The sequence below is a fragment of the Papio anubis genome, chromosome 17 (assembly GCF_008728515.1).
Source record: "Papio anubis isolate 15944 chromosome 17, Panubis1.0, whole genome shotgun sequence".
NCBI classification, from domain to species: Eukaryota; Metazoa; Chordata; class Mammalia; order Primates; family Cercopithecidae; genus Papio; species Papio anubis.
Genome location: NC_044992.1, coordinates 15,606,032 through 15,633,004, shown reverse-complemented (window position 1 = coordinate 15,633,004; position 26,973 = coordinate 15,606,032). Strand labels below are relative to the sequence as shown.

General features: G+C 44.0%; 3 protein-coding genes across 10 annotated transcripts in view; 1 reads left to right on the top strand and 2 right to left on the bottom strand.

Moving 5' to 3' along the window:
• Positions 1-657, bottom strand: part of TTC19 (tetratricopeptide repeat domain 19) — a 30,888-nt gene extending 30,231 nt beyond the window's left edge. For 2 of the 3 annotated variants that reach the window (XM_031656986.1, XM_031656987.1), the window contains exon 1: positions 21-354. In XM_031656986.1, the coding sequence (XP_031512846.1) occupies positions 21-204 (184 nt within the window). In that variant the 5' untranslated portion in view covers positions 205-354. Of the gene's footprint in view, positions 1-20 lie in introns of all 3 variants that reach the window. The other variant, XM_031656988.1, reaches the window with a different exon arrangement.
• On the top strand, positions 88-22,174 carry ZSWIM7 (zinc finger SWIM-type containing 7). Of its 6 annotated transcripts, none has more exons than XM_009189751.2 (6): positions 88-523; positions 6,561-6,582; positions 12,955-13,057; positions 19,963-20,067; positions 21,741-21,860; positions 21,991-22,174. In XM_009189751.2, the coding sequence occupies exons 1-5, from the start codon at positions 448-450 to the stop codon at positions 21,855-21,857; spliced, it is 423 nt and encodes a 140-aa protein (XP_009188015.1). In that variant the 5' UTR covers positions 88-447; the 3' UTR covers positions 21,858-21,860; positions 21,991-22,174. The 6 variants fall into 6 exon arrangements, 5 of the variants coding, with proteins under 5 accessions (XP_009188015.1, XP_009188016.1, XP_031512850.1 ...); XM_031656990.1 differs by lacking the exon at positions 88-523 and adding an exon at positions 606-856; XR_638944.4 differs by having other exon boundaries at positions 326-536; positions 21,741-22,174.
• Positions 22,175-22,972: 798 nt separating this feature from the next.
• The window catches only part of ADORA2B (adenosine A2b receptor), a 30,141-nt gene continuing 26,140 nt past the window's right edge, over positions 22,973-26,973 (bottom strand). Inside the window, exon 2 of the mRNA XM_003912391.5 lies at positions 22,973-24,041. Within this exon, the coding sequence (XP_003912440.1) occupies positions 23,381-24,041 (661 nt within the window). The 3' untranslated portion in view covers positions 22,973-23,380. The remainder of the gene's footprint in view (positions 24,042-26,973) is intronic.

Here is a 26,973-nt window from a genome sequence, read left to right as displayed (position 1 = left end):
GCCCGGCCCGCGCCCCTCACCTGCCAGCAGCGGCAGCAGGCCTGGGCCCCGGCCGTGCGGCGCGACTCGGGATGGCGGCACCTGCACCTCGGGCCCCGGGCCTCCTGCCAGCCCAGGGAGCAGGCGCGCGGAGCAGCCCCGGTACCGCCGCCCCGCGGCCCGCAGGAGGCCTCGGCCCAGACTCCGGCTGAGGAGCCTGTACATGCTCCCGCCGCGTCCTCTGCGCACTGCAGGCCAGGCGCGATCCTGGTCCCCGCCCCCGCGGCGAGCGCCCTCTGGATTGGCCGGGCCCTGACGACTGAGCAGGACCTCCTTGCGTCCGCACGCGCGTCGACGTCACTCTGTCTCGCCCTGCCCCAGCGGGCGTCGGAATCCTCCGCGGGTAGGCGCGGTCAGCTGGAGCGTCGCGGCGGTCGACCAGTCGTGGAGGGCGTGTCCTGCGGTGCGATGGCCGTAGTGTTGCCGGCAGTCGTGGAAGAGCTCCTGAGCGAGATGGCCGCGGCGGTGCAGGAGAGCGCGCGAAGTACGGGATCGAGGTCGTGTGTGGCTGCGCCGTGGGCGCGAGCCCGGCATCCGGGCACCGCCGGCTCGGGAGGCAGGAGGCGGGGCGTCCGGGCCTGGCCTTGCCTTTTTTCCATGTGGTTCTCTAAACCTCTTGTTCGTAAAAAAGCAACAACAAAAAAAGCGAAATTGGAACAAGTAAAAGTCAAAACGATTCAGCAAATATTTAGGGTACAGCGCAGTTGCAGGAGCCCCTCCGTCGGATCGAGTAGACCAGTGGGGACCGAAGTGCTGAGAGCTGGCTGGGTCCCTGGGAGGGGTTCCCGCTCGGGGGTGGAAGGGACAGGAGCCTACAGTGAGTGATAGAAACGTGGAGTTCTGGATTATTTTAGACGAAATTTTGAATTATTAAACTTCTTTTTCTCAAATTCTGATGTTAACATTAAAGTTAATGCTTTCATACACTTTAAAAAGTAGGCCCGGCGCGGTGGCTCACGCCTGTAGTCCCAGCACTTTGGGAGGCTGAGGCAGGTGGATCAGCTGAGGTCAGGAGTTCGAGACCTCATCTGAGGTCAGGTTTCAGCCTGGCCAGCATGGTGAAACCTCGTCTCTACTAAAAATACGAAAGATTAGCTGGGCGTGGTGGCGGGCGCCTGTAATTCCAGCTACTCAGGAGGCTGAGGCAGGAGAATCGCTTGAACCCGGGAGGCGGAGGTTGCAGTGAGCTAAGATCGGGCCATTGCACTCGAGCCTGGGCAACGAGCGAAACTCCGTCTCAAAAAAAAAAAAAAAGCATTTTGAGAACCACAAACCCTAAATGCGTATGCAATCATTGGAGTAAATCTGGGTATTGTGAAAGCACCATTTTTTTTCTGACCAGCAGAGGATGCTCTTTGGCTATGCTTGCCAAAATCACTTGAGAAGGGTTGAACTCAAGATGTGTTCAGAGTATGCTAGGATAAGATCAAATCAAATTTGATCTAATCAAAATGCATTGACTAATGAACTACTCTCACGATGTAAAAATGGCCAGCTTATAAATAACAGCCATATTAGGCCCCAAAACTGCCACTGCTTATTCAATGTGGATGTCTTTTGTTTTAAAAGTACTGTACTGCATTTTTGAAAGGGTTTATCTTGAGTTAGTTTTTAAGGAACTGAGAAAAATAAGCCAACTTTTGTTTTCTCATCTCAGTCAAAATTAAGGAGACTTAAATATATGTGCTTGAAAGATTAGTGCAGCCAGGTATTCAAACATACTTGATTCCAAAAAAGATGGGAAAAAAGCCAACTGATGTTAACTTATACAATTGTTCTGGGCTCTAAGATTTGATGGCCTGAGGGTTTGGAATACTGTCACTTTAAACAATCATCACCAGAACTGTTCTGTGTCTGAATAGATTAATCCATACACTGACAGTAGTTTGGTTTTTTCTTTTCTTTTTTTTTTTAGGCAGAGTGTTGCTCTGTCTCCCAGGCTGAAGTGCAATGGCACCATTTTGGCTCACCGCAACCTCCACTTCCCGAATTCAAGCGATTCTCCTGCCTCAGCCTCCCAAGTAGCTGAGACTACAGGTGCATGCCACCACACCCAGCTAATTTGTGTATTTTTAGTAGAGACGGGATTTCACCATATTGGCCAGGCTGGTCTTGAACTCCTGACCTTGTGATCCACCCACCTCAGCCTCCCAAAATGCTGGAATTACAGGCGTGAGCCACCGTGCCCAGCCAGTTTTGGGTTTTTTCCCTCCCGCAAGAAGGTTCACAAGACACATTGACAGTCCTGAAGGGGGCATAATCATTGCCCCTGACACCCATGGTTCAGACACAGGGACCAATGCTGTTGATTCATGTTTATTTTCAGCAGCCCTGTTTTCTGTGTTTTAAACATCTTTGTTCAGACGGGCGGATCACGAGGTCAGGAGATCAAGACCATCCTGGCTAACACGGTGAAACCCCGTCTCTACTAAAAAATAGAAAAAACTAGCCGGGCGACGTGGCGGGTGCCTGTAGTCCCGGGTACTCAGGAGGCTGAGGCAGGAGAGTGGCGTAAACCCAGGAGGCGGAGCTTGCAGTGAGCTGAGATCTGGCCACTGCACTCCAGCCTGGGCGGCAGAGCAAGACTCCGTCTCAAAAAAAAAAAAAAAAATTCTTTGTTCTATTAATGTATAGTTATACACCCTTCCTAACTCCCATTCTTCAGTGGTAATTTTTTTAGATCAAGATTCCAAATTTATACTTGTATGATAATATAAACTAGTCACAGTGGAACCATGAAGGAAGCTATGATTACTTTTCGTTTTCTTTGTAACTTTTGGATTTCCCTGGAGTTATAACTGTCTTGGTTTTGTTTATTTACTTGTTCAGTTTTTTACATATTTATTCCTACTTTAACCTCACATCCTTTACTAGTATTCTCAATCTCCCCTCAAGATGTTCAGATGAATGAAGTGTGCTATCAGTTTCACCTTCCTGAAGACATCTCTAGAGCCTTCTGACTTGCTTAATATGGACTGGCTAATCTCTTGGCTGTTTCCTGAGATCTCTCTTCACCATTATTATCTGGGAATTCTCTGTATCTATGTTGGGTGTTATGTTTAGTATATCCTACAGTTTTCTTTTTCTTGGTTTACTACCTTTTTTTTTTTTTTTTTTTGAGACAATCTCACTGTCACCCAGGCTGATGTGCAATAGCATGATCAAAGCTCACTGTACCTTAGACCTTCTAGCCTCATGATCCTCCCACCTCAGCCTCCCAAGTGAGTATCTGGGACTGCAGGTGCACAATACCACGGCTGGCTAGTTTTTTGTATTTTTTTGTAGAGACAGGGTCTCACCATGTTGCCTAGGCTAGACTCGAACTCTGGGGCTCAAGAGATCCACCTGCCTTGGTTTCCCAAAGTGCCAGGATTACAGGCATGGGCCACCGCACCCGGCCCATGTAAATTTTTTTTTTTTTTCTGAGACAAGGTCTTGCTCTGTTACTCAGGCTGGAGTGCAGTGGCACAATCATAGCTCACTGCTCCCTCAACTTCCCCGGCTGAAGAGCTGCTCTTGTCTCAGGCACCTGAGTAACTGGTACCACAGGTGTATACCACCATGCCCAGCTAATTTTTGTATGTTTTGTAGAGACAGGGTTTCACTGTGTTGCCCAGGCTTACTACCTTATTTTATGGCACACATACTCTGCCAGCTTCCTGAAGAAGGGGGCATGAGATGTACTTTTTGAGGCTTTCTTTTCTATTTTTTGAGACCGGGTCTCACTCTGTTCTCCAGCCTAGAGTACAGTGGCGCAATCACACCTAATGCCCAGCTGATCATTTTATTTTCTGTAGAGATGGGGTCTTCCTTTGTTGCCCGGGCTAGTCTGGAACTCCTGGGCTCAAGCGATCCTTCTGCCTTGGCCTCCCAAAGTACTGGGATTATAGTTGTGAGCCCCCACACTGGCCCCTTTTTGAGGCTTTTTATGTCTGAAAAAGTAGTGGGGTTTTTTTGTTTTTTTTGGTTTTTTTTGAGACGGAGTTTCACTTTTGTCACCTAGGCTGGAGTGCAATGGCACGATCTCGGCTCACCACAACCTCCGCCTCCTGGGTTCAAGGGATTCTCCTGCCTCAGTCTCTCGAGTAGCTGGGATTACAAGCATGCGCCACCATGCTTGGCTAATAGTTTTTGTATTTTTAGTAGAGATACTAAATGTTGGTCAGGCTGATCTTGAACTCCCAACCTTAGGTGATCTGCCCACCTCAGCCTCCCAAAGTCCTGGGATTACAGGCGTGAACCATCGCGCCCAGCTGAAAAAGTTCTTTTTCTACCCTCACACTTAAGTGATTGTTTGTCTAGGTATTGAATTATTTGTTGGAAATATTTCTTCAGACATCTGAAAATATTCTACCTCCTGGCTTCTAGTGTTACTCCTGATTTTTGTGTGTGACTTTTATTTTCTCTGGAAGTTTGAATTATCTTTTCTTTATAACCAGTGTTCTGAATCTTCCGATAAAGTTTGTTTTTTTCACTTCACAGTGTGGGCACACAGTGGGCCCTTTCAAGCTAGAACTTCATGTCCTTCAGCTGTAGGGAATTTTGAATTATTTGACTGATGAGTTCCCTCCATCTGTTTTCTCTGTTCTTTCCAGTATTTGTGTAATTAAGTTACTGGATGTCCTCTGTTGTCCTTCTGGTTGACTTACTGTGGCTTCTGTGTTTCTTTTATGTATTCTCTACTTCCTGGGAACTTTCTTCAACTTTATCTTCCAGATTTTCTGTTGGATTTCTGCTTTTTTTTTTTAAGAGATGGGGTCTTGCCGGGCACAGTGGCTCATGCCTGTAATCCCAGCATTTTGGGAGGCCAAGGCCGGCAGATCACCTGAGGTCAGGAGTTCGAGACCAGCCTGACCAACATGATGAAACCCCGTCTCTACTAAAAATACAAAATTAGTCAGGCGTGGTGGTGCATGCCTATAATCCCAGCTACTCTGTAGGCTGAGGCAGGAGAATCGCTTGAACCCAGGAGGTGGAGGTTGCGGTGAGCCAAGATTGTGTCGTCACACTCCAGCCTGGGCAACAAGAGCGAAACTCCATCTGAAAAAAAAAAAAGAGAGAGAGACGGGGTCTTACTGTATTGCCCAGGCTGGCCCCAGACTCTTGGTTTCAAGCAGTCTTACTGCCTCAGCTTCCCAAGTAGCTGAAAGTACAGGGATGTACCATGTATTTTTAATTTATAACTTCTTTTCAGAAAATTCATTTTTTCTCATTATTAATTTTTCTTATTAATGTTTTGTGCCTGTTTTCTGATTGCATTAACTTTTTTCTAATGATAAAATATTAATAATAGATGTTTAAAATTTTCTCCTTTCTGCAGTTTTTCCTCTAACTTTCTTCTGTTTGTTTTATTCTGTTTCGTTTTTCCTTTGTTGTCTGGTAACCCTTGGCTGTCTAGTCATATTTCAGAGTGGAAGACTAAAAAGCTTCTTGGAAGCTCTGGGTGGTAGAGGGGCATATGGAATATGAACGTCATTATAGTTGTTCTCACTAGACAGTTTAGTTGGGGAAACCATTTCAGTGTCATTCCCACTTCTCTTGGGATATACCCAGGGAAGACTTCCAGTCTCCTGGCTGGAGGGCGAAGGCCTGATTGCTTGTGTTATGGGAGCCATGTTAGGGAAGAGAGCAGGAGATCCTGTTTTCAGTGTGACACCTTGACTTTCACTGTACCTAGTATTTTTCCCTTTGAACCTCTCCAGAAGATAAACCTAGTCTTTTGCCAGAACGAGGGAAAGGCAGTCACCTAAAGCTGTAGAGGGAACTGGGGTGCCACTACTTCTCAAACGTACTTGAAAAGAGTCTTATTTTCATATCCCTGCTTCATCCCCAGTGAAGCTATTTGGTGCCAATTTGTTAGGGTTTGGGGAAGGGGAGAGGTGGATTTTGCAGTGTAACTCAGGCTGGTGCTTGACTCTCCCCATTGCTAGCCTAGGATTCAGTTTTCTTAGGTTTATAAATCATTTTCCACTCTTCTGTCAGCTTCCAGTGTATCATAGCTGTTGTTTCTCCCTGTCCTTCTCATCCTTTGGAATTCATACTTTTAAAAAGAAATCTGGCCGGGCGTGGTGGCTCACGTCTGTAATCCCAGCACTTTGGGAGGCCAAGGCGGGTGGATCACTTGAGGTCAGGTATTTGAGACCAGCGTGGCCAGCATGGTGAAATCCCGTATCTACTAAAAATACCAAAAAAAATTATCTGGGCGTGGTAGTGCATGCCTGTAGTCCCAGGCTGAGGCAGGAGAATGGCTTAAACCCAGGAGGCAGAGGTTGCAGTGAACCAAGATTGCACCATTGCACTCCAGCCTGAGCGACAGAACAAGGCTCCATCTCAAAAGAAGAAAAAAGAAATCCTTTTATTATGGTTTTAGTGGGATTTGGAGAAGGAGTAAAACCAGATGCATAGGTTCAGTTGACCATCACACACAGAAGTGTTTGTAGTTACAGTTTTTTTTTAAAGATTTTTATGTCAATGGTCACTGGCTTAATATAATTAACGTTTTTTCCATTCTCATTTTACAGTTCCTGATGAATATCTGTTATCGTAAGTACATATACTGTTGTGTTTGATTATTTTTTTAACCATTAATGTTAAAATCCTTTCAACATCAACTCTTCATTTTTAAAAATATTCTTGGCCGGGCACAGTGGCTCACGCCTGTAATCCCAGCACTTTGGGAGGCTGAGGCAGGTGGATCACAAAGTCAAAAGATCAAGACCATCCTGGCCAACAGATTGAAACACCTCTCTACTGAAAATACAAAAAAGTAGCCGGACGTGGTGGCAGGCACCTGTAGTCCCAGCTCCTCGGGAGGCTGAGGCAGGAGAATCACTTGAACCTGGGAGGTGGAGGTTGCAGTGAGCCAAGATCGCGCCACTGCACTCCAGCCTGGGGACAGAGTGAGACTCCGTCTCATAAATAAATAAATAAATGAAAGATAAATAAAAATATTCTTACTACCAGGCACTGTGACTCACACATGTAATCCCAGCACTTTGGGAGGCAAAGGCAAGAGGACTGTTTGAGCCCAGGAGTTCGAGACCAGCTTGAGCAAAATAGGGAGACCCCAATCTCTAGAAAAAAAATGTTAAAAATAGAATAAAAGTCTGGGCACCATGGCTCACACCTGCAATCCCAGCACTTTGAGAGACTGAGGCAGGTGGATCACTTAAGGTCAAGAGTTCAGCCTGACCAACATGGTGAAACCCTGTCTCTACTAAAAATACAAAAGTAGTGGGATGTGGTGGCACACACCTGTAATCTCAGCTACTTGGCAGGCTGAGGCAGGAGAATTGCTTGAACCCAGGAGGTGGTGGTTGCATATCTTACTGCAATTGTGCCATTGCACTCTAGCCTAAGTAACAAGAGCAAAACTCTGTCTCAAAAAAAATAAATAAATAAAAATAAAAAATACTCTTATAAACTAGGAATAATATTTTCTCGACATGATTCTTAAAAATTGTCTCAATTGAATAGCCAACATGATATCCAGTATTGTCCTATTTGCCACTCTTATTTAACACTGTTTTAAAAATTGTGGCTGTTGGCCAGGTGCAGTGGCTCACGCCTGTAATCCTAGCACTTTGGGAGGCTGAAGAGGGCAGATCACCTGAGGTCGGGAGTACAAGACCAGCCTGACCAACATAGAGAAACCCTGTCACTATTAAAAATACAAAATTAGCCAAGCATGGTGGTGCATGCCTGTAATCCCAGCTACTCTGTAGGCTGAGGCAGGAGAATTCCTTGAACCCGGGAGGCGGAGGTTGCCGTGAGCCAAGATCACCCCATTGTAATCCAGTCTGGGCAATAAAAGGGAAACTCTATCAAAAAAAAAAAAATTGTAGCTATTTAACACATGAAAAAGAAATTAGAAATGTACCTATCTGCAAGGAAAGACAATTACCATTTATTTGCAGATGATATGACTACTTAAATGAGAATAAAATAGAGTGGTCAGTTAGTTCAAAATTGCAGAGATCAAAAAAGTGAAAGCTACCTAGGTATAAGTGATACTTAATTGCTGATATACACTTATATTTAAAAGTCCTGGCCAGGTGCGATGGCTCACGCCTGTAATCCCAATGCTTTGGGAGGCCGAGGCGGGTGGATCACCTGAGGTCAGGAGTTTGAGACCAGCCTGACCAACATGGTGAAACCCCATCTCTACTAAAAATACAAAAACGAGCCAGGCATGGTGACAGGCACATGTAATCCTAGCTACTCTGGAGGCTGAGGCAGGAGAATCGCTTGAACCCAGGAGACGGAGGTTGCAGTGGGCTGAGATCGTGCCATTGCACTCTAGCCTGGGTGACAGAGGCAAGACTGTCTCAAAAAAAAAAAAAAAACCCCGTTCCAGGAGGATTGTTTGAGCCCAGAAGTTCGAGGCTGCAGTGAGCTATGATTGTGGCACTACAGTCCAGCCTGGGTGATGTGAGACCTCGTCTCTAAAAAAATAAAAGTTCTGAAGAATATATACCAAGCTCTACCACTGTTTTTTCTTCGGGGCAAGGAAGGAGGTAGAATTGAGGGAAGGGCTGTAACCTTTACTGTATTTCTTTAATTTTTAATAAGAATTAAATGTTACTGGAAAAAAATGTACTACTTTAAAAACAAAAGGGCAAAGAATAAAAGATGCAAATAACCAAATACTTTGGGAGGAAAAAGATAAATCTTACTAGTGACCACAAAAATACAAATTAACATAACTTTTCATCTAGAAAATTAGTGACCACAGAAAAGAAGTTGACAGAAATATGGGGAAAGGGATCATTTATAACAGGAATGTAAATTGCAGGGTAACAGGCAATAGAAACTTTAAAACATACATATTCTTTGACCCAGAAATTCCACATAGAAGAACATATACCCAGGAATTAATTATAGATGTACGTAAAGATTTTACAGTGAGGATATTCTTAGTGTGATGAATATCCAGTATTGTTTGTGCTAGCAATAAAACCTAGAAACAATAATTCATGGGGTTTGAAGAGAATAAAAATGATTCATCTTTACAGTAGAATTATTCGTAGCCATTAAAAGTGATATGGAAAAATCTTTAATGCATTCAAGAGATGTTCACAATAGGTATTATAGTGGACAGAGCAGGTTAAAAAAAGTCTTTTTTTTTTTTTTTTCAGAGTCTCGCTCTGTCGCCCAGGCTGGAGTACAGTGGCGCCATCTCAGCTCACTGCAGCCTCTGCCTCCCAGGTTTCAGCAGTTCTCCTGCCTCAGCCTCCTGGGTAGCTGGGACTACAGGTGGCGCACACTGAGGCAGGCGGATGACTAGGTCAGGAGTTCCGCCTGCCTCGGCCTCCCGGGGTACTGGGGTTACAGGCATGAGCCACCACACCTGGCCTTAAAAAATCCTTAAAGGTAACTGCCATGATTGATTGGTAAGGTTCCCAACAAACTATTTCATTGTGTTTTGTATTTTGTTATTTTGTAGACTAAATCTTCATATGTTTAATATAAAAATTCAAAGCACTCTTTTCTATTTCCCCCAATAATTTGTTGTATATGTGGCTGGTTTGTTGAAAAATGAAGTAAGAAGTTGAACATTTTAATTTTGAAGACTTACTAGGTTTGTCTTACTCTGTGTTAAGTCATATAAGTTCTTTAAAACATTAACTTTTCAGTTTGAGTTTAATCCTGCCATTTTATTTTCTAGTTTATAAAAATAACCCACACTTAGGCCAGGTGCGGTAGCTCATGGCTGTAATCCCAGCACTTTGGGTGGCCAAGGAGGGAGGATCACAAGGTCAGGAGTTCGAGATCAGCCTGGCCAATATGGTGAAACCCCATCTCTACTAAAAATACAAAAATTAGCCGGTCATGGTGGCGCATGCCTGTAATCCCAGCTACTCGGGAGGCTGAGGCAGGAGAATCGCTTGAATCTGGGAGGTGGAGGTTGCAGTGAGCCGAGGTCGTGCCACTGCACTCTAGCCTGGGCAACAGAGTGAGACTCCAACTCAAAAATAATAATAATAATAACCCACACTTATAAAAAACTTTTATTGGAAAATAAAACCTATAAAAAGCATCAATAATCATACCACCCAGTAATAATCACTCTTAAATGTTTTTATTTTTAAACAGGAAATTTGAAACATACATATTCTTTGACCCAGAATATGTATGTTTTAAAATTTTTGTATTTTTAGTAGAGATGGGGTTTCACCATATTGGCCAGGCTGATCTCGAACTCCTGACCTTATGATCCTCCCTCCTTGGCCACCCAAAGTGCTGGGATTACAGGCATGAGCTACTGCACCTGGCCTAAGTGTGGGTTATTTTTATAAACTAGATAAATTTTGGTTTTACTGCCTTTTATAAACTTAAATTTTGGTTTACTGCTTTTTCCAAAAATTAAATTTTGGCCAGGCATGGTGCATCATGCCTGTAATAACAGTACTTTGGCAGGCTAAAGCTTGAGGATCACTTGGGGCCAGGAGTTTGAGATCAGCTTAGGCAGCACAGAGAGACCCTGTCTCTACAAAATCAAAAACTTAGCTGGGTATGGTGGTGTATACCTGTAGTCCCGGCTGCTAGGGAGGCTGAGGTGGTGGGAGGATCACTTGAGCACAGGGGGTTCAGGCTGCAGTGAGCCATGATTGCACCACTGGAATCCAGTCTGCCTGGATGACGACCTTGTCTCAAAAAACAAAACAAAACAAAAAAGTCTGGACATGGTGGCTCACGCCTGTAACCCAAGTACTTTGGGAGGCCAAGGCATCAGGAGTTTGAGACATGGCAAAAGCCCATCTCTACTAAAAAAAAATACAAAAATTACCTGGGCATGGTGACCTGCACCTATAATCCCAGCTATTCAGGAGGCTGGGGCAGGAGAATCTCTTGAACCCAGGAGGCGGAAGTTGCAGTGAGACGAGATTGTGCCACTGCTCTCCAGCCTGGACGACAGAGTGAGACTCCATCTCAAGGAAAAAAAAAAAATTAAACTTTTAATTTTGACATAATTGTAGCTTTCCTTTAAGAAAGTTAACATGCTTGAGAGTTCCTAAAATATAATTTTGTTTCCAATCATTCTCACTTAACATTATAAGAATTTTCTCACATATAAAAATTTTTTCCTGTATATCATTAACAGTTGGAGAGCCTTATTACTAATCCAAAAAGTACACATTTAATATCTTCAGATGGACAAACATAAGAAAGCCTGATAATACTGGTGTTAGTGGGGACATGGAGAAAATAGAAGTCTGGTTTTTCTGTCTGTTTTTTTGGTTTGTTTGTTTTTTGAGACGGAGTCTTGCTCTGTCACCTGGGCTGGAGTGCAATGGCACGATCTCGGCTCACTGCAACCTCGCCTCCCGGGTTCAAGTGATTCTCCTGCCTCAGCCTCCTGAGTAGCTGGGACTACAGGTGCCTGCCACCACGCCCGGCTAATTTTTTGTATTTTTAGTAGAGACGGGGTTTCACCATGTTAGCCAGGATGGTCTCGATCTCCTGACCTCTGGTGATCTGTCTGCCTCAGCCTCCCAAAGTGCTAGGATTACAGGCATGAGCCACCGCGCCCGGCCTGAGAAAATAGAAGTCTTACGCAGCGCTGGTGGGAGTGCTGTTTTCACTTTTTTATGTGTTTTAGGTTTTTTTTCTTTTTCTTTAGAGATGGGGTGTCGCTACATGCTCACGCTGGTCTTGAACTCCTGGACTCAAGCGATCCTCTTGCCTCAGCCTTCCAAAATGCTGGGATTACAGGCATGAGCCACCACAGCTGGCCCCATTTCCACTTTGGAGAGCTATTGGCAATATCTATTAAAGTTGAAAAATGAACATATCCTTTAGTTACATAAACTAAAGGAGGATTTTCAGAGATGTATGCCAAGGGATACGTATGGGGATAATCGAGTATTATTTATAATAGTATAAAATGGACACAGAATGTCCATACATACGGTACTTAAATAAAATTCAGTGTGTACGTATAATGGAATATTATTCAAAGGTAAAGTAAAAACAGATGTTTGTCAAACATGCCTCATTTTCAAAAATGCATTGAGTAGAAAAATGCAAGTTGCCAAAATTCTATGATATTTTATATTTTCTTTTATTTTTCATGAGCTATTTCAGGAACAGCAAAAAGAAGCCTACAATATATCTTTTATGTTTTAAAACATATCATATATGTATATGCATACATGTATGCACATGTTTTTATTATGTATGTGTGCACACATATGTTCTACATATAATGTTTAATGTGAACACATTAACAGGAAGGAAACCAACAAATGCATGTGGTTGCCTCGGGGATAAGGGGAAGGTAAGAGGAAGTACAGGAAGCACTACAAAGAAGTAGAAAGAGGGCTTCTTTATCACTAACAGTGTACTCCCTGTATTAAAAATATAATACAGGCTGGGCACTGTGGCTCATACCTGTAATCCCAGCACTTTGGGAGGCCAAGGCAGGCAGATCACCTGAGGTCTGGAGTTTGAGAGCAGCCTGACCAACATGGAGAAACCCCATCTCTACTAAAAATACAAAATTAGCCAGGCGTGGTGGCACATGCCTGCAATCCCAGCTACTTGGGAGGCTAAGGCAGGAAAATCGCTTGAACCCGGGAGGCGGAGGTTGCGGTGAGCTGAGATTGCACCATTTGCACTCCAGCCTGGGCAGCAAGAGTGAAACTCCATCTCAAAACAAAAAAAACATATATATATATATAAAATATATATATACACATATATATATAAAATACAAGAAGATCTGAAGTAAGTACAGAAGATATTAACATTAAATCTGGGGAGTGAATGGGTCCATGGGTTTTGCTGTATTTTCCTTTTTTCGAAATTAAAATGAATTTTTAAAAAATGCTAAGGCTAGTGATCCTTTGGGTCAAGTTACTGAGGTGACTTTGAGAATCAGGCCTTCTAATCTGAAGCGTTTTTATTTCACAGGCTGAAGTTTCTCTTTGGTTCATCAGCCACCCAGGCCTTGGACCTAGTTGATCGACAGTCCATCACCTTAATCTCATCACCCAGTGGAAGGCATGTTTACCAGGTAGAAGTCCACAGATGGGGGTGATCCCTACAGAAACCCCTTAGGACAAAATGTTTTCTTCATCTCTGTAGAAGCCAGTGACTAGCTTTAAATATTTCCTCGACTGTTAAAAAGCTTTTGCCCCAACTTGGTAAAATTAACAAATTGATAATTTTTAAAAATTTTTATTTACTTTTAACTGACAGAAATTGTCTATATTCATGGCATATAACATGATGTTTTGATATATGGATACCTTGTAGAATAACTAACTGAATCAAGCTAAATAACGTATCTAATACCTTACATACTTATTTTTTTGTGGTGAGATCACTTAAAATCCACTCTCTTAGCAATCTTCAAATTTACAGTACTTCAGTCTTTTAGAGATAGAGACAGGGTCTCACTCTGTTGCCCAGGCTGGTCTCAAACTCCTAGGCTCAAGCAATCCTCCCACCTTGGCCTTTCAAAGTATTGGGATTACAGACATGAGCACCATCCCCGCCAATACTTTGTTATTAAATATATTCACCATGTTGTACCATAGATACCCTGAACTTATTTCTCCTAACTGAAATTTTATACTCTTTGACTAATATCTTCCTCTTCCTCCCCTACCCCAAGGCCCCTGGTAACCACTATTTCTTCTTCTATGAGTTCAACTTTTTTTTTGTTGTTTTAAATAAAGACAGGGTCTTGCTATATTGCCCAAGCTGGTCTTGAACTCCTGGCCTCAAGCAGTCCTCCCCTCTCCGCCTCCCAGAATGCTGGGATCACAGGCATGAGCCACTGCACCCAGCCTATGAGTTCAGCTTTTTTTAGATTCCACATATAAGTGAGATCATGTGGTATTTATCATTCTATACCTGGCTTATTTCACTTAGCATAGTTTCACTTAACAAAATCCTCCAGACATTTTTGTAACTAAAATAAGATGGCTGGGTGTGGTGGCTCACGCCCGTAATCCCAGCACTTTGGAAGGCCAAGGCAAGCGGATCACCTGAGGTCAGGAGTTCAAGACCATCCTGGCTAACATGGTGAAACCTCCTTTCTACTAAAAATACAAAAAATTAGCCGAGTGTGGTGGCACACACCTGCAATCCCAGCTACTCGGGAGTCTGAGGCAGGAGAATGGCTTGAACCTGGGAGGCAGAGGTTGCAGTGAGCCAAGATCGTGCCACTGTACTCCAGCTTGCAAAACAAGAGTGAAACTCCGTCTCAAAAAAAATAATAATAATAAGATAAATACCTACTAACTGTACCTAATAGCATTGTGTAGAAGTCTGCTCACCTGGCATGGTGGCTCACGCCTGTAATCTCAGCCCTCTATTGACCCGGGCAACATAGTAAGACCCATCTCTGGCCAGGCGCGGTGGCCAAGCCTGTAATCCTAGCACTTTGGGAGGCCGAGACGGGCGGATCACGAGGTCAGGAGATCGAGACCATCCTGGCTAACACGGTGAAACCCCGCCTCTACTAAAAAATACAAAAAACTAGCCGGGCGAGGTGGCTGGCGCCTGTAGTCCCAGCTACTCGGGAGGCTGAGGCAGGAGAATGGCGTAAACCCGGGAGGCGGAGCTTGCAGTGAGCTGAGATCCGGCCACTGCACTCCAGCCTGGGCGACAGAGCGAGACTCCGTCTCAAAAAAAAAAAAAAAAAAAAAAAAAAAAAAGACCCATCTCTGCAAAAACACAGCAAGTTTATTTCTTTTGCAGGAAACGGAAATGCAGAAAAGTAAAGTAACAGTCACATCTGGCTACCCCACACTGCCTGTCTTATGAGACATGAATAAAGACTATATAAACAGGGAGCCAGACTCCAACCACCTGACCCTTCTCCCTGTACCACCCAACCCCAGTTTAGCTATATGAGACACAGTGATAAGTGCAGCTGGGATTGAAGGAAGGAAATCATGAATGAAATGAAAATATTGGCAGTGGTGTCCAAAATTTTGTGTCTGTCTTGGAAGCCATGTGTCTTGTGTCTGTCTAAAAGCCATCAGCTCTTGTATGTAATCCAGGCCTTACTGAGACCAGAAAAGGGTAAAGTTTTCAGAGTTTGAATTCTGGTTTATTTACAGTTATCTTCTCAGAGCTGAGATCATATTGGTTAACTCTCATTGAAAGATCGTGTGAGTGGTCTTAGGGAGTGAATGGCTCGAGCAAAGCCTGGTTGGGCAGATAGATGCCTTTGCTGAGTGAATTAACTTGCCCTTCCTCACACTGATCTGGTAAAATCTTCATGCATTTCTGCATTAAGGAAAATATGGTAATTAGTGTTGGTTGCTGCGTTTAAAACTTTTGGATGGATAGGCATGGTGGCTCACACCTGTAATCCCAGCACTTTGGGAGGCCGAGGCAGGTGGATCACCTGAGGTCAGGAGTTCAAGACCAGCTTGCCAACATGGTGAAACCCCGTGTCTACTAAAAATACAAAAATCAACAGGGTGTGGTGGCGGGCGCCTGTAATTCCTGCTACTCGGGAGGTTGAGGCAGGAGAATCATTTGAACTCGGGAGAAGGAGGTTGCAGTGAGCCAAGATCTTACCATTGCACTCCAGCCTGGGTGACAAGAGCAGAACTCCATCTCAAAAAAAATAACAAAAAAACTTTTGGATGGTATTGGCCTACTCAAAAGAGACTGCCTATTAGATGAATTTTCTCATGGAGAACTTAGAGATTAATAATCGAAGTCACTGAACTTGCAGTTTGTACCTGAGGAGGTGTGTCTGTCCTCTTTCCTGGTGTTTTTATTTTTGGTTTTTAGGTAGCTAAAATACCCGAAATTAGAGGGACCTTCAGGTTTTTCACTTTGCTTTAGTTTGGGATATTTGGTCTTGATTCCATTATGGGCACAACACTTGACCTAGGCAAGCAGACTTTTGTTTGAAATATTTTAATTACTGTTGACTTTTTGTTCTTCCCATTGGTCAACAGTAACTTGTTTAAGTTATTTGTTTAGTTTTTGTCGTTCACATCTGGTATATATTATATTGCTTTATTAATTATAAAATACTAACTTCCAAGAATTGTTACTGTCATCTTGGACTTTGAATTAAATGAAGCTGCAGAAATCTTATACACCCTCAAATTAACCTTAATGGTTGCATTGTATGGTAATATAGTAAGAATTTGGCTGAATTCAGGAGTTCTATGAGATGATAAAAGTTGAGTCACATACTGCCTCGATGCCCAGCTAGTTATCTTTTCATAGGTCAATCTTCATCCCATAGGTCAACTCTAATATTATTGTTCTCCAGATGTAATGTGAAAACATTCTAAAGTCATTGTTATGTTGCTGACACCTGAGTTGTTTTCTATACTTTTTTTTTTTTTTTTGAGGCAGAGTCTCGCTCTGTTGCCCAGGCTGGAATGCAATGGCATGCTTGGCTCACCGCAACCTCTGCCTCCTGGGTTCAAGCGATTCTCCTGCCTCAGCCTCCTGAGTAGCTGGGATTACAGGTGTGCACTACCACGCCTGGCTGATTTTTGTATTTTTAGTAGAGACGGAGTTTCACCATGTTGGCCAGGCTGGTCTGGAACTCCTGACCTCAGGTGATCCGCCACCTTTGATTTCCAAAGTGTTGGGATTACAGGCCTGAGCCTCTGCGCCTGGCCACTTGTTATACTTTTTTGGTTCACTTAAGAAGGGGGATATTTCAATCAGGAGAGGCTAAGTTATGCTGTGGTAACAATGACCCCAAATCTGAAAGGCTTACAAAAACAAAGTTTCAGATCTCATTCATGCTGTGTATCCACCAGGAGTCAGTTGTAGCTCTATTCCAAAACAGCTTCATGCAGGGATCCCAGTGAGTGAAGCAGCCCGTATCTGGAACACTGTGAATCTCAAAGAGAAAAAGGAAAACATGGTACACAATTTTTAACATTCTTCTGCTTGGCTACTCAGATTTTACTAAAGCAGGTCACATGGCCAGCCTGTATTCAACAGGACAGGAATGTATAATCCTGTTTTCAGAGAGAAGCACCCAACACAAGGAACAACAGAGACACTGTGGAGTGTCCTAAGAGGCTTGGAGCAGCCATAAAATAAAACTGTACCCATGAATGGATGACCTTGTACATGGGTCACCTCTCCTGGTGACCTAACTGAAACCACAGTAGAACCACAGTAGAAACCACCTACAAGTGCAGTCAGCCATGGTCTGAGTATCCTCTTTCCAGCATGTTCCTTTTTAAAAAAGCTATCTCCTTCTGGGGATAAACATTCCAGACTATAAGCAGGAAAACTAGGAGCAATTCCTGTAAGAGGAAGTTGTTTTTTCACTGAAGGGTGAAGGAATTGAATTATGTTATCCTTAAGGTCAATTTCCAGTTCTAAATGTTTCTAACTCAGATTTTGCCTGATTATTGGGTTCATTAGTTGTCTACTGCTAGATAAGCGAAAAGCAAATTCAAAATTTAACCTCTTTCAGTGTTTATTGCTTTAGGCAGTTGAACTTTTTTTTTTTTTTTTGAGATGGAGTCTCAAAAAAAAAAAAAGAGAATTATACATGTCACTGCTGGATGTTGTGGGTTTTTTCTTTAGGATTAAGTGAAAAACAATCTGCTTTAATGCTCTTCCTTCAGTGTAAGCTTCCACACATGCGGGGAAATCTCTCCATTGATACTGAATGGTCTAGGTGATATGTTAATAACACGTCAGAGCCTTGCGGTAGGTAATATGCAAGGTGTGCTTTTTCAACACCTAATTTGTAACTGGGCAGAAATTTTTTTTTTTTTGAGACAGAGTCTTGCCCTGTCGCCCAGGCTGGAGTACAGTGATGCAATCTTGGCCCACTGCAGCCTCCGCCTCCTGGGTTCAAGCGATTCCCCTGCCTCAGCCTCCTGAGTAGCTGGAATTACAGGCACTCACCACCACGCCCAGCCAGTTTTCATATTTTTAGTAGAGATGGGATTTCACCATATTGACCAGGCTGGTCTTGAACTCCTGAGCTCATGATCCTCCCACCTCGGCCTCCCAAAGTGCTGAAATTACAGACGTAAGCCACTGTGCCCGGCCTGAACTGAAATCTTGAATGTGTTCAGTAGGTATCTTCTTACCCAATCATTGGCCATTTCTGGTAACTCCCAAGGAATTCTGACTGTCAAAAAACCATACTGAGGCTGGCTGTGGTAGCTCATGCCTGTAATCCCAGTGCTTTGGGAGGCCAAGGTGGGAGGATCACTTAAGCCCAGCAGTTCAAGTCCAGCCTGGATAACATAGCAAGACCCCATCTCTACAAAAAATGTTTAAAATTAGCATAGTGTGGTGGTGGTGCACGCCAGTACTCCTGCCTACTCAGGACACTGAGGTGGGAGGATCACTTTAGCCGAGGAATTGAAGATTGCAATGAGCTATGATCACACCACTGTACTCCAGTCTGGATGACAGAACAAGACCCTGTCTCCAAAAAATAGAAATTTAAAAAAAATGTTAATAAAAGCTGTAGTGGGATAACTGCATTATATGAACCGCTGAAAATGCGACAAAAGCGCAGCACTGGAACCTGCTGTTTGTTCTTGCAGTCAGACCACACCTGTAGCTTCATTCTCTGCGGGTAAGAAAGGTTAAAGAATCCTAGGAGTGCTAACATTGTAATTCAAAAAAAATTTTAAAGTTCTTGCTTTTTCATTTAGATTGCCATCTGAGAGCCTAAAAGTGCTTTGAAGGCCGTGTGGCAAATTCCTAAGTGGCAATTCATTATAAAATCACCCTCAGGACATTTCTGCTTCCCTCAGATACTAATAAGAATCTTACGCCTCCAACTGGGAAGTTAACTCTAGGAATGAAGACCTCAACAAAAAGTTTTTGACTGGCTGGTGGTAGAGAGACTTAAACAAAGGATTTCTCCAACAAATTTGTGCAATCGTACTACAGATGTATCTTGTTTTTCCTGTACCTTTCCTTTTTGTCCCTCTTGACCACCACCAAGACTGTTAGACTGTGCCTCTTCCCAGCCCACTATGTATCAGGGTCCTCCTTCCATCCTGCTAGATGAGTAGGCAGATCTGGGCCTGTCTCTTTTCCTGAGACCTCCATCCTTAACAGCTGAGTCATTCCTTTCACAAGGGTCTTTGCTTTATTTATTCTCTCTGCTCTCCTGTTCCCAAATGCTTTTTAAAAGCCTCTTCCCAGTTTCTTCTTTTCTTCTATGACCTATCTTTATTTTAAAGACGGGGTCTTTGTCACCCAGGCTGCAGTGCAGTGGTGCAATCACAGCTCACTGCAGCCTTGACCTCCCAGGCTCAAGCATTCCTCCCCTCTCAGCCTCCCAAGTAGCTGGGACTACTGGCATGTGCCACCACACCTGACTTTTAAAAAAATTTTTTTTAATAGAGACGAGGTCTCACCATGTTGCCCAGGCTGGTCTTGAACTCTGGGGCTCAAGTGATCCTCCCACCTCAACCTCCCAAAGTGCTGGGATTACAGGCTTGAGCCACCACACCTGGCCTGAGACCTGTCTTACTCCTGCCCTGCTACTGATGCTTTGCCTGTTTTTACTCTCTCTTTAGGTATGTAGGAAGCTTTAGAAATTTACACACCTGCTGTGAAATACCAAAGGTTAAGAACCCCCACAATGAAATGTAGATGAGAGATTGCCCCTCCACTTCCTTCTTACAGTCTGCCCATAGAGTGGGCCCCATGAACCACTAGGCGTCGGAAGAGAATGGTCTATGTGGTTGGTTGAACTAATCTGAAACTTTTCAATTCCTTTATATGAAGTCCTAAAGGTAAGCACTGAGGTGAGGAAGGGAGAGTCTGCACGCTGGAGGAAGAGAAGTTGTTTCCTCTTTCATGTAAAACATAACTGCAGTTCTTCTCAGTGCAATTTGCAGAGCAGCTCTGAGTCTACATAGATAAAAAGGGAAAGAGGTGGTTTTTCCAGCACATATCTGAGGTCTGATCCCATCTATCCTTTCTTTGTAGGTGCTTGGAAGTTCTGGTAAAACATACACGTGTCTGGCTTCTTGTCATTACTGTTCATGTCCTGCATTTGCCTTCTCAGTGCTACGGAAGAGTGACAGCATCCTGGTGAGGACGGGGAAGGCTCTTCCCACTGTAGTTGAATGTAGAGAGAAATTGGCCTTACTTTGTGGTTTAACTATTCTACAAAATGGGAATCTTACTACATGTTGAAACAAATGGTAGCTTTTTGTCCTTGACTTCAGCTAGTCATCTCTTAGGGGTTTAGCCTCTCAAAATGCAATGTCATTTTTAGAACTACATCAATTTCCTGAATTTTTATTTAAAAGATCATGAGTGAAGCTTTGAGAAGGAAAAAAAGGGGAATTAGATGGCCCCATAAAAGTATGAACTAAAATTCGATGTTGGCAACTTTGCATATCCTACCTTCAGCCATGTCGTATATCTTTGCACTACCTGTAAGACAGCCTGACACCACACTTGACCTTCACATGGGGCATGAGTACCTTCACCTATTCCTTTAAGCCTTTGCCAATTTCATCAGAGTCCAGATCATGAAGCAGAAACAGGACATACTCATACACACCTTATTCCAAAGGGAAAAACGCCACCTTCCTGAAAGCAGGCAGCTATTTTTTAAGTCTTGCCAAAGAAGCAAATAATGGTGTCCACTCCATTCTTCCCTTCTTTTACACTGTTAACTTCTTAAACATCTTGGGACCTGGCTGGCAAGTTGGGTATACCATTGTACAAGAGACCACATTCATAACTGATGTGCCGGAAGTTTATCTCAACTGCAAGAGACAGGACTGAACCAGGGCCCCTTCAGGATCTAAAGCTGTGTTCTCTGACATCAGCCGCAACATAAAGCTGTGTTCTCTGACATCAGCTGCAACATAATCATCTCCCCAGAAGCGTGTACAGGCCAATATATGCAAGAGTTTCGCCACTACTCCCCGCCCTCCAACCCCAGAAGTGTAACACAGTAGCTAAGAGAGTAGCCTAGAGACTCTGATGAGCATCTGGGTACAATACCTGTCTTCCTAGGGAGCTGTCAGATTTCAGGGAGGTAATCTGTGGAAAGCACTTCACAGCATAGTGCCTCAAGGAATGTTAGCCATTGCTGTGACAGCTTTCTGAAGGCAAGGAAGAAATATCACTTAGGACTAAAGTGAGGAGCGCAGCTAGTCTTGGTTTTCACCATGGGTTACATACCTTGTGCCTGATGGATCTAAGCCGTTTTCCAAAGCAGCAGGCAAAGTAAGTCTGTCTTTGTCCACTCTGATTTCTAAAGAGAATACACCTGTCTCATCATCTTTATCTGCAGTTTTTATTTATTTATTTTTTGAGATGGAGTCTGGCTCTGTCGCCCAGGCTATAGTGCAGTGGCGTGATCTCAGCTCACTGCAACCTCTACCTCCTGGGTTCAAGCGATTCTCATGCCTCAGCCTCCTGAGTATCTGGAATTACAGGCGTGCACCACCATGCCCAGCTAATTTTTGTATTTTTAGTGGAGATGGGGTTTGGCCACATCAGCCCAGCTGGTCTTGAACTCCTGACCTCAAGTGATCCGCATGCCTCGGCCTCCCAAAGTGCTGGGATGACAGGCATGAGCCACCATGCCCGGCCTGTCCACAGTTTTTAGACAATTAGTTAGAGACCCTGTAATCTGTGTGCTCTAGTCTTTTCCTGCCAAATAAGATGGTAATGAGAAATCTTGGTTAGACTGGCCAGCCTCGGCCCTGCCTATTTCTAATAGATGTGTGTGTTTTATATTCCAGTGCAAGCATCTCTTGGCAGTTTACCTTAGTCAGGTTATGAGGACTTGTCAGCAGCTAAGTGTCTCCGACAAGCAGTTGACTGACATATTATTGATGGAGAAGAAACAAGAAGCATAAAAGGTACAGATTGAGCATCCTTCTTTCAAAATAGAATCCTGTCAAGAAATGCATTTAAAATGTCACGATTCACAAGGAAAAGAGGTGAAATAGATCTTCAGACACTTCATGTTACTATCCCTTTTCCCTCCAGGACTGCAGGAGGTGCTGTGGGTTGGAGCCGTGGGCTGTGGAGGGTTTGCGTATGATTAGAAGCCTTGTACAGTCTTCTCAAGAAAAACCCTAAGCCAGTCTCTGAGGTGCTTGGGTAAAAAATGTCCCTGGATGGAATCAAGATTTTAAATTCAAATAAAGCCTAATATCATGTTGTGTCCACATTACTTAGCCTTTTATTTTGAGACGGAGTCTCACTCTGCTGCCCAGGCTGGAGTGCAGTGGCATGATCTCAGCTCATTGCAAGCTCTGCCTCCCAGGTTCAAGCTATTCTCCTGCCTCAGCCTCCTGAGTAGCTGGGACTACAGGTGCCCACCACCACGCCCGGCTAATTTTTTTGTATACACACAGAGTTAAATTATTTTACTTAGTAAAATTTTCACACTTTGGGTTGCAAGAACTTAACGAAACTTCAACTTTGGAGAGAAGCAAAATTCCCTACCTAGCTCTAGAAGGCAGAATTTGGTAGAGGAGGGATCCCATTTCACCAGTTTCTTCCCCACGGGTAGTTTTCTGTATATGGAAAGGAATGGAGCTTAAAATTACATGATGAAAATTTGACTTATGAGAATATCATTTCCCTAAATTAATACAGCAGTTTTTTGATTGAATAATTATACTTTTTTTTTTTTTGAAACGGAGTCTCACTCTGTCACCCAGGCTGGAGTGCAGTGATACAATCTGGGCTCACTGCAGCCTCCACCTCCCAGATTCACGTGATTCTCCTGCCTCAGCCTCCCAAGTAGCTGGGACTACAGGCACGTGCCACCACACCTGGCTAATTTTTGTATTTTTTAGTAGAGATGGGGTTGCACCATATTGGACAGGCTGGTTTTGAACTCCTAACCTCATGATCCGCCCGCCTTGGCCTCCGAAAGTGCTGGGATTACAGGTGTGAGCCACCACGCCCAGCCGAATAATTATACTTTTAATTTTTGAGATCACCTTCCTAGGAACAAGTATACATTTTTAGTACGGCCAACTTTTATTTTTCCGTTGCCTCTAAGTTAAAAAAGATTTGCATTATAATAGTTCACAGTGTTTCACAGTAAAATAGTTTCAGTAATTTTCCACCATAAACAAGGCAGACTTTTAAAAACAGAAGTGTCTCTTAGAATCCATTCAAGCTGTCAGCATCATCCACACAGTAAAAGCAGCTGAATAGATCATAAATATATTTGTCAACCCTTGGAGCCTACTAGTGACACATACGTATTAGCTAGATACGTGGTGGCTCCAGGGAAGTGCTCAAGAAAGGCAGTCCATGTCCTTGTGAGGTGTAGCTATCTTTCACAATGAGAATAAGCCAGCCGTGTCCTCTTTGTTTCCCGTGGATTTGTATCTTCTCCTAGAAGAGGTGAGAGCCTACATCATAGGCCCACACCGAGAGCAGGCTGTACCCCAGCCTGACCATTCCCACTCTTGACATCTGCTTGGCAGAGAAGATACCTGGAGATAATTTTGCGAAAAGTAGAGCGGAAGTCTCGGTTCCGGTAAGCATAGACAATGGGATTGACAACTGAATTGGCATGTGACAGAAGAATGGCCATGTTCATTGCCCACTTGGGCTTATTTTTACCCTGAGCTGGCTGGAAAAGAGTGACACAGTTAACAACATGCACTGGTAGCCAGCACAGGGCAAAAATCCCCACAATCATGGCCAGTGACTTGGCTGCATGGATCTCCCGCTGGAGGGTAGTCCTCGAGTGGTCCATCAGCTCAGTGCGCTGAAGCTGCCTGCAGGCCACCATGAAGATCTTGATGTAGATCACCAGCATTATAAGCAGTGGGGGCAGAACACACCCAAAGAAATTGAAATACACCATGTAGCTCATGGGGACCACATTCTCAAAGAGACACTTCACGAGGCAGCAGCTTTCATTTGTGGTTCCATCCCAGGGTTCTGTGCAGTTGGTGGCACTGTCTTTACTGTTCCACCCCAGGAATGGAGTCAATCCGATGCCAAAGGCAAGGACCCAGAGGACAGCAATGACCCCTCTGGCTCGGGTCCCAGTGACCAAACTTTTATACCTGTTTAAAAGAACACCATCTGGTTATGGTCAGTTTATAGTGCTCTGCAACCACAATCCAAGACCCCGCCTCCTCTTTATTTCCATGACCCTTTAACAACCTCTGAAGTTCACCTTCCAGGGCACTATGGCCTTTACCCTCAACACTAAAGACATGCAAGCAGGGATGAGCAGCTTTGCTCTAGCAAACGCAATGAGATCTTCATTCTTGACTTAGTAACTCCTTTCTGTTTAGTGACAGAGGATGGCCAATGACAAGAGGTGGAGAAACCTTAAGGGGGTACTGTAAGTCCTCACTTAACGTCCTCAGTAGGTTCTCGCAAACTGTGACTTAAAGTATATGTCATAGGAAGTTAACTCTTGTTTGTGTTGTTAAGTTTAGCCTAAAGCTGCCTCCTTACATATTTTAAATTTGGCCTAAAGGTTTCTCTGTTCATCGTGGACTATAACAAGTGGGGGTGTAGACAGACTAGCCTGCACTCATGCCAGTCCCCAACTTTTGACCAATCAGATGTGGCCAACTGTTTGAACCGTGTTCAGATAGGGTAAATGCCGAGCTATAACCAATCCAGCTGTTTCTGTACCTCACTTCCATTTTCTGTACGTCACTTTTTCTGTCCATTGCTTTCTTTTTCCTGTCCATAAATTATCTTCCACCACATGACTGCAGTGGAGTCTCTGAGCCTACTCTGGCTCAGCAGGCTGCGCAATTTGTGAATCATTCCTTGCTCAATTAAGCTCTTTTAAATTGAATTCAGCCGAAGTTTTTCTTTTGACAGTATCAACTGTGGTAAAACTGGCTTTGTTATACAGTGCATCATTTTGCTTCAAGTCACAGCTTCCAAGAACCGATCAACTTCCTATACTTCCTAATTACCTAGGTACCGCCCTCTGAGTCTAGGTCTTCCATAAGGTATTGTTCTAGGTCAGCAGTCCCCAACCTTTCTGGCACCAGGGACCAGTTTCATGGAAGACAGTGTTTCCACAGACCAGGGGTGGGGGTGATGCATCAGATTCTCATAAGGAGCGCACAACCTAGATCCCCTGCATGCGCAGTTCACAATAGGGTTCAGCTCCTGTGAGAATCGAATGCTGCCGATCTGACAGGAGGCAGAGCTCAGGCGGTAATGCTCGCCTGCCTGCTCACCTTCTGCCGTGTGGCCCAGTTCCTAACAGGCCACGGACCAGTACTAGTCTGTGGCCCAGGGGTTGAGGAACCCTATTCTAGGTGCTTGAGATACACCAGTGAACAGAGCACACAGAGAGTCCTACTAAATTTTGAGACTCAAGAGTCTAGCAGGGGTAAACATAACAAACAAATACAAGTTAGTAAACAGTATGGATATGTGTGTGGTATGAAAAATGAAAAAACAGTAAGAAAGATCAGGATGGGCAGGGCTGCAGTTTTAAAGAGGCCAACATCATGGATAAGGTGACACTTGAACAAAGGCCTGAGGCAGTAAGCACAGGAGTCAGCACCACCTGTGGCTCCAGGCAAGGATCTTTCTGGCTTCCCACAAACACCACAAGAGATTTGCCTAGGACTATGGGCAGAATCATTTCTGAATACCTCTGCAGACTGCTGGAAAACAAGAGTCTGGCAATGCCCCTGTCTACTGAGAAATATTTGGGAAATAGCAAATATTAAAATTTTTTGGTCCTCTTTAAGCCATTAGATCAGGAGTTTGAGACCAGCCTGGGCAACACGGTGAAACTCCATTTCTACAAAAAAATACAAAACTTAGCCGGGCAGGGTGGTGTATATCTGTGGTTCCAGCTACTTGGGAGAATGAAGTGGGAGAGTCAGGATCACTTGTGCCCAGGAGGTTGAGGGTGCAGTGAGTTGTGATTGTGCCACTGCACTCCAGCCTGGGTAACACAGCAAGACCTAGTCTCAAAAAAACAAACAACAAAAACATGCTAGAAACCACTATTGGGGACACCAGTACAAAGGGACAAGGTCCTAGTCCTTAAGAGGTTGACCAGTATCCAGTTGAGGGATACGACATGTATCAGATAAGCAGACTCTATGACAAGTGAGTTATGGGGCAAGAGAATGGGAGCAGCCACCTCTGCCTAACAGGTGACCAAGAAAGGAAGTGACCTTATAAGAGCAATATACCTAATATACCTTTTAGACATTTTGCTATAAACTAGTCTATCCATAGTTTATAGCAAAGGTATAAATTTTGTTATTAACAACTGGTCCATAATACATACGTAATGTATAAATGAACATAATCAATGTAATATATTAAGTAAATAAAAATCCTCTGTAATCTCTGGGAGAAAACTGGGAAATAATTTGACTGACATTACCTGAAAACTTGCCTATTTATTTCCTATACCTGCAGTGTAAGACGTACACTTCCCAGCATGGCCACAGAGCCCTCCAGCCTCAGCTCCACACATCCAGTGTCTGCCATTCTTGACCAATGGCTCCCTCTGGCTCATGCTATTCTCAACATCAGACAAAAGCATGTGTTGCTCTTATAAGGTCACTTCCTTTCTTGGTCACCTCTTAGGTAGAGGTGGCCACTCCCATTCTCCTGCCCCATAACTCACTTGTCATAGAGCTGGCTTATCTGATACCTGTGGTATCCCTCAACTGGAATGTCAACCTCTTAAGGACTAGGACCTTGTCCCTTTGTATTGGTATCCCGAGGACCTAGCACAGTGCCCGGCACATAGTAGGTTCTTAACATGGCCATTACAGGCCAGGCATGGTGGCTCATGCCTGTAATCCCAGTACTTCAGGAGGTCGAGGTGGGTGCATCACTTGAGGTCAGGCATTTGAGACCAGCCTGGCCAACATGGTGAAACCACGTATCTCCTAAAAATACAAAAATTAGCTAGGCATGGTGGTGGGCACCTGTAATCCCAGCTACTCAGGTGGCTGAGGAAGGAGAATTGCCTGAACCTGGGAGGCAGAG

What these genes read in the sequence shown, in the direction of transcription:
- ZSWIM7 (XM_031656990.1), top strand. Translation starts at nt 637, where the DNA reads ATGTGGTTCTCTAAACCTCTTGTTCGTAAAAAAGCAACAACAAAAAAA. An exon ending in GGAAGGGACAGGAGCCTACA is followed by an intron (nt 857 to 6,560) that starts GTGAGTGATAGA and finishes CTCATTTTACAG; the next exon opens with TTCCTGATGAATATCTGTTA. An exon ending in GGAAGAGTGACAGCATCCTG is followed by an intron (nt 20,068 to 21,740) that starts GTGAGGACGGGG and finishes TTTATATTCCAG; the next exon opens with TGCAAGCATCTCTTGGCAGT.